This window comes from Oncorhynchus nerka, linkage group LG8 (assembly GCF_034236695.1).
Source record: "Oncorhynchus nerka isolate Pitt River linkage group LG8, Oner_Uvic_2.0, whole genome shotgun sequence".
Taxonomy (NCBI): domain Eukaryota; kingdom Metazoa; phylum Chordata; class Actinopteri; order Salmoniformes; family Salmonidae; genus Oncorhynchus; species Oncorhynchus nerka.
Window position 1 is genome coordinate 12,156,426 of NC_088403.1, and position 5,687 is coordinate 12,162,112.

A 5,687-nucleotide genomic window follows, 5' to 3' on the forward strand; every position below is an offset into this window, starting at 1 on the left:
CAGAAACAAAGGATCTCTCCTGGTACTGTCATACCTGCTGCAGAATCAAAGGCTCTCTCCTGGTACTAACTGCCAAGCTATGTGCATTCTCCAAACTCACATTTCGTCCAGATGCTGCTGAGTTCTTTGTCGAGAGTAGAAGTATTATGCCATAAAAGCAGGATAGTTTGGCAGGACATACACATTTCAACACAATTTCCGTATTTGGATAAATGAGTCTGTACTTTTTTAGCAACAAGAGGCCCTGTGATGTTAGGTCATAGCAGGTCTAGGAGTTACAGTATCCAGGCAGAAATACTGTGGCTGTTGTCAATGATGCTTCACTTGACTCATAATAATGGAGCTGCTTCGTTCTGTCTTCTTCTGATGTTCCAAAGTGGATCAGTGAATGTAGGTCTACTACGCCCTCTAGTGGTAGCCAGAGAGTTACAACGTTTTTCGTTGTCTTTTACCAAAGCGTACGCATGTCCGTATTCTCCTTACTGACACACAGGTATCGTACTTTTCCAAAGGCCCAACTTGAAGAGCCCGTAGTGCAACACTTAGTTCAAACTGAACCTCAACCCTTTTCCTCGCCGAATAACCACAATCATCTTTTACAATCTATGTATTTTTTTTGTTGTTTATTTTATTTGATCTTTGAGAAACAATACAAAAGATACAAAATACATCATACAAACATCAACGACATCACACCTTCCCAGACCCACTAGCTTCCCTTATCACTTTCTGCCACATGGCCTCAAATTCAAATCTTATTGAATGTCTATAACAATAGTATAACGTCTGACCATTGACCAATGACTGTCACATATTAGGCAACATTGTACATAAATCATCACAAATTAAAATGTCTCTCGAGGCGTCAGTAGAACGTCACTGATGAGCACATCTTTTCTAATACAATACCATAGCTTGCTCTGTGTGAGTAAGTTGCTGAGAGTCACACTACAGGCAATGTGCAGGCTCTGTTCAGGCTCTGTTCAGGCTTTGTTCAGGCTCTGTTCAGGCTCTGTAGGCTTTCAGCAACAACATGGATGGCAGCAGGTGGAACAGTAATGTAGTGTTTCATCCACCGCCCCAGTCCACTCCCCCCCGGGACACTCACAAGGTCACAGTGTCATAGATCCACCGCCCCAGTCCACTCCCCCCCGGGACACTCACAAGGTCACAGTGTCATAGATCCACTGCCCCAGTCCACTCCCCCTGTTCAGGCTCTGTGCAGGGACTCACAAGGTCACAGTGTCATAGATCCACTGCCCCAGTCCACTCTCCCCCCGGGACACTCACAAGGTCACAGTGTCATAGATCCACCGCCACAGTCCACTCCTCCCCTGGGACACTCACAAGGTCACAGTGTCATAGATCCACTGCCCCAGTCCACTCCCCCCCGGGACACTCACAAGGTCACAGTGTCATAGATCCACCGCCCCAGTCCACTCCCCCCCGGGACACTCACAAGGTCACAGTGTCATAGATCCACTGCCCCAGTCCACTCCCCCCTGGGACACTCACAAGGTCACAGTGTCATAGATCCACTGCCCCAGTCCACTCCCCCTGGGACACTCACAAGGTCACAGTGTCATAGATCCACTGCCCCAGTCCACTCCCCCGGGACACTCACAAGGTCACAGTGTCATAGATCCACTGCCCCAGTCCACTCCCCCTGGGACACTCACAAGGTCACAGTGTCATAGATCCACTGCCCCAGTCCACTCCCCCGGGACACTCACAAGGTCACAGTGTCATAGATCCACTGCCCCAGTCCACTCCCCGGGACACTCACAAGGTCACAGTGTCATAGATCCACTGCCCCAGTCCACTCCCCCGGGACACTCACAAGGTCACAGTGTCATAGATCCACTGCCCCAGTCCACTCCCCCCGGGACACTCACAAGGTCACAGTGTCATAGATCCACTGCCCCAGTCCACTCTCCCCCGGGACACTCACAAGGTCACAGTGTCATAGATCCACTGCCCCAGTCCACTCCCCCCCGGGACACTCACAAGGTCACAGTGTCATAGATCCACTGCCCCAGTCCACTCCCCCCTGGGACACTCACAAGGTCACAGTGTCATAGATCCACTGCCCCAGTCCACTCTCCCCCGGGACACTCACAAGGTCACAGTGTCATAGATCCCCTGCCCAGTACACTCCCCCTCGGGACACTCACAAGGTCACAGTGTCATAGATCCACTGCCCCAGTCCACTCTCCCCCGGGACACTCACAAGGTCACAGTGTCATAGATCCACTGCCCCAGTCCACTCCCCCCTGGGACACTCACAAGGTCACAGTGTCATAGATCCACTGCCCCAGTCCACTCCCCCTCGGGACACTCACAAGGTCACAGTGTCATAGATCCACTGGCATAGCACACACACACAATATATATATATTTTTTCAAATCTTCTAAATACTTTCAATCTTATTAATTTCCATGTCGGCTCTATGCCTGGAAATGCCCTGTCCTGTGCAAAGGATCCCAATTTCAAACTCCCAAAAATTATATTAAAAAATGTAATAATGGATATTAACTGAAACACGATCTTATGTAGTTTTATGCAAGAGCCCTCTGTGACTTAAATGTAACATATTTTAACCTAAATTCATATTATATCGTAATCTAATGACAAGGGGTCCTTATGGCATAGCTGCCCCTACTCAATCCTGATTCTTTTGAGATTTTAGACTAATCTGACGGAAAAATATTATTTAAATGAGGTTTTAGAGTCATAAAGCAACTGAGTAAAACATAATTGCTACTGTGTATACCACTTGAATTAAGCATCCATTTTTGTCCTCTCTGTTAGGCCTCCATTTGTGTCCTCTCTGTTAGGCCTCCATTTGTGTCCTCTCTGTTAGGCCTCCATTTTTGTCCTCTCTGTTAAGCATCCATTTGTGTCCTCTCTGTTAGGCCTCCATTTGTGTCCTCTCTGTTAGGCATCCATTTTTGTCCTCTCTGTTAGGCATCCATTTTTGTCCTCTCTGTTAGGCATCCATTTGTGTCCTCTCTGTTAGGCATCCATTTGTGTCCTCTCTGTTAGGCATCCATTTTTGTCCTCTCTGTTAGGCATCCATTTTTGTCCTCTCTGTTAGGCATCCATTTGTGTCCTCTCTGTTAGGCATCCATTTTTGTCCTCTCTGTTAGGCCTCCATTTGTGTCCTCTCTGTTAGGCATCCATTTGTGTCCTCTCTGTTAGGCCTCCATTTGTGTCCTCTCTGTTAGGCATCCATTTTTGTCCTCTCTGTTAGGTCTCCATTTTTGTCCTCTGTTAGGCCTCCATTTGTGTCCTCTCTGTTAGGCCTCCATTTGTGTCCTCTCTGTTAGGCCTCCATTTTTGTCCTCTCTGTTAGGCATCAACTCTGTCAGGTTTTTGTCTAACGTCAACTCCGTCAGAGTGCTGAAATTAATCATTTTCCATATTTTACAAATGTTTGTATTGAACTTGTATTTTTAGAGGCAGTATCAGTATGTGTTGCCAACTACATCAGTGGCTTGTCAACTCCGTCACTGAGGACTGATCCCCTTAAGATACTGTTGCTGTCAATATTCAGACAAAATGTTTGAATGGTTCTGCAACAGATGGTCAAACAATTGTAATATTTGCTATGTTAGACCTGGGGGGTGATGTTAGTTTTATAAATGTTGTTTTAGGTCTTAAATCCAGAAAACTAAACAAAAAGAAGTTTGGAGATTTGTATTACATATTTGAATAATCTAATGTTAGAATGAAACAATCCAAGGCTGTTTTAAACACTTAATAATTGTAAATTAAAACGCCTTTTATGGTGTCTGACGGGGTTGACAGAAATCCAGTTAGTTGCATTTGATGATTTATTCAAAATGTCATTAGGAAGTTATTCATTGACATGGTGTGATAGCTGATACTTTGGTCCATCAAAATATATATTTCACATTTTGTTCATATTAAGACCAACATTCGTGGGAAAAAGTTGAGATTGTCCCTGAGAACTAAAACAGCAACATGTTCTCTCAGCAGAATATGGAAAAGAGCCAGAGATCAGCTATAAAAAAGCTACTTAGCATTTTTTAAATTAAATTGCTCGTACCATGTGGGGGGGTCGGGGGGTTGAGAAACTGCGCTACACCACTACATAGGTCATAGGTCAATAGTACCTAAAGTCACACACACAAAAGGAGTGTGTGTTCTGCCTGTAACGGTCTCAGCTTCCCCTATTCCAGGGTTCCCCAGGTGGCGGCCCGCGGGTGGGTTTTATTTATTATATATATATATATATTTCTTTGTGGAATTGTTATTGTTGGACATTAAAGATGGTTGAAACATCAGGAAATCAGCTCCAAGTGATTTTAATGTAAGAAATCTGTTCCCATGTATTCCCATGCATAACGGAGAGACACGCGTGAACGTATACAAATGTGAACAAGGTTTGAAATGATTATGTTTCGTCAAACTATATCTGTTTGGGCTTCTTGCGGTCAATTTGTGGTTTACAAATGAATTGTAATTGTGTTCCCGGCCCCTCGAACATCCGTTCCAGAAAAAATGGTCCCGCGGCTGAATCTAGTTGATGATCCCTGCCTTATTCTGTCCTCTTCCAGGTAACACAGTGGCACACACGCAGGTATCCATTCTTACACTCCCTCTGTTGTCCTTCCTCCTCTCTATGTCAGCAACACGTCTTCCTGTCTGTGATCACCGCTGGCCCGTTGATTGGTCGTGAGTTGGCTCGGAGCAGGACGCGGGGCGAGTCATTGTTGCTAGGGGCCTGTTGCCGGACGGCAGTGCCGTTGCGTGCCAGCAGCTCGCGGGCCATCATCATGAAGGCATCGTCCACATTCTGGGCCTCCTTAGCTGAGGTCTCTAACGCTGCCAGGATGCCTCTCTCCTCAGCCATACAGCATGCCTCCTGGAACAACACCTGACGCTCAGACTCAAGGTCAGACTTGTTACCTGGGAAGGAGAGAAATAGGTGTTTCAAGTTTTGTTTTTAGAACTGATTTGTCAAAAACACATTAATTTGACCTTTATTTGAATAGGAAGGGGTCAGGGGTTAAAGAATTTTAAAGGTTTGGACCTCATTTCTGAAAAGCGGCCCAGATTTTTTTTGTTTCAAATCTTTACATCTCAATTATAGAAATACAAAGGATAGAACAAACGTTTCAATTCAAAACAATGGCCCATGCCACACAGCGTCAGCAAATATATTTGCTCCCACTCACCAATGAGACAGAGCACTACATTGGCCGCGCCGTACAGCTCCACCTCCCTGATCCAATTGGACACGGAGTCAAAGGTTCCGTGGCGTGTGATGTCATAGGCGATCATGGCGCCGTGGGCGCTGCGGTAGTAACTCTGGGTGATGGTCCGGAAACGCTCCTGTCCAGCCGTGTCCCATACCTGCATCTGTTTTACACAGACACACAGAATTAGATAAATATCTCACACACAAACACAATGATCTCACAGTCTAATATACTGCTGGAGGGACCAATACAAACACAATGATCCCACAGTCTAATATACTGCTGGAGGGAACAATACAAACACAATGATCTCACAGTCTAATATACTGCTGGAGGGACAATACAAACACAATGATCTCACAGTCTAATATACTGCTGGAGGGACCAATACAAACACAATGATCTCACAGTCTAATATACTGCTGGAGGGACAATACAAACACAATGATCTCACAGTC

The 5,687-nt window shown here is 45.6% G+C and overlaps 1 protein-coding gene across 1 annotated transcript; it reads right to left on the minus strand.

Moving 5' to 3' along the window:
* Positions 1–1,857: 1,857 nt before the first annotated feature.
* On the minus strand, positions 1,858–5,433 carry LOC115118640 (ras-related protein Rab-19-like). The gene is made up of 2 exons (XM_029647314.2): positions 5,206–5,433; positions 1,858–4,936 (listed from the first exon to the last, which is right to left on the minus strand). The coding sequence occupies exons 1-2, from the start codon at positions 5,387–5,389 to the stop codon at positions 4,653–4,655; spliced, it is 468 nt and encodes a 155-aa protein (XP_029503174.2). The 5' UTR covers positions 5,390–5,433; the 3' UTR covers positions 1,858–4,652.
* Between the last annotated feature and the right edge of the window lie 254 nt (positions 5,434–5,687).

What these genes read in the sequence shown, in the direction of transcription:
- LOC115118640 (XM_029647314.2), bottom strand. Translation starts at nt 5,389, where the DNA reads ATGCAGGTATGGGACACGGCTGGACAGGAGCGTTTCCGGACCATCACC. An exon ending in TGTAGTGCTCTGTCTCATTG is followed by an intron (nt 4,937 to 5,205) that starts GTGAGTGGGAGC and finishes TCTCCTTCCCAG; the next exon opens with GTAACAAGTCTGACCTTGAG.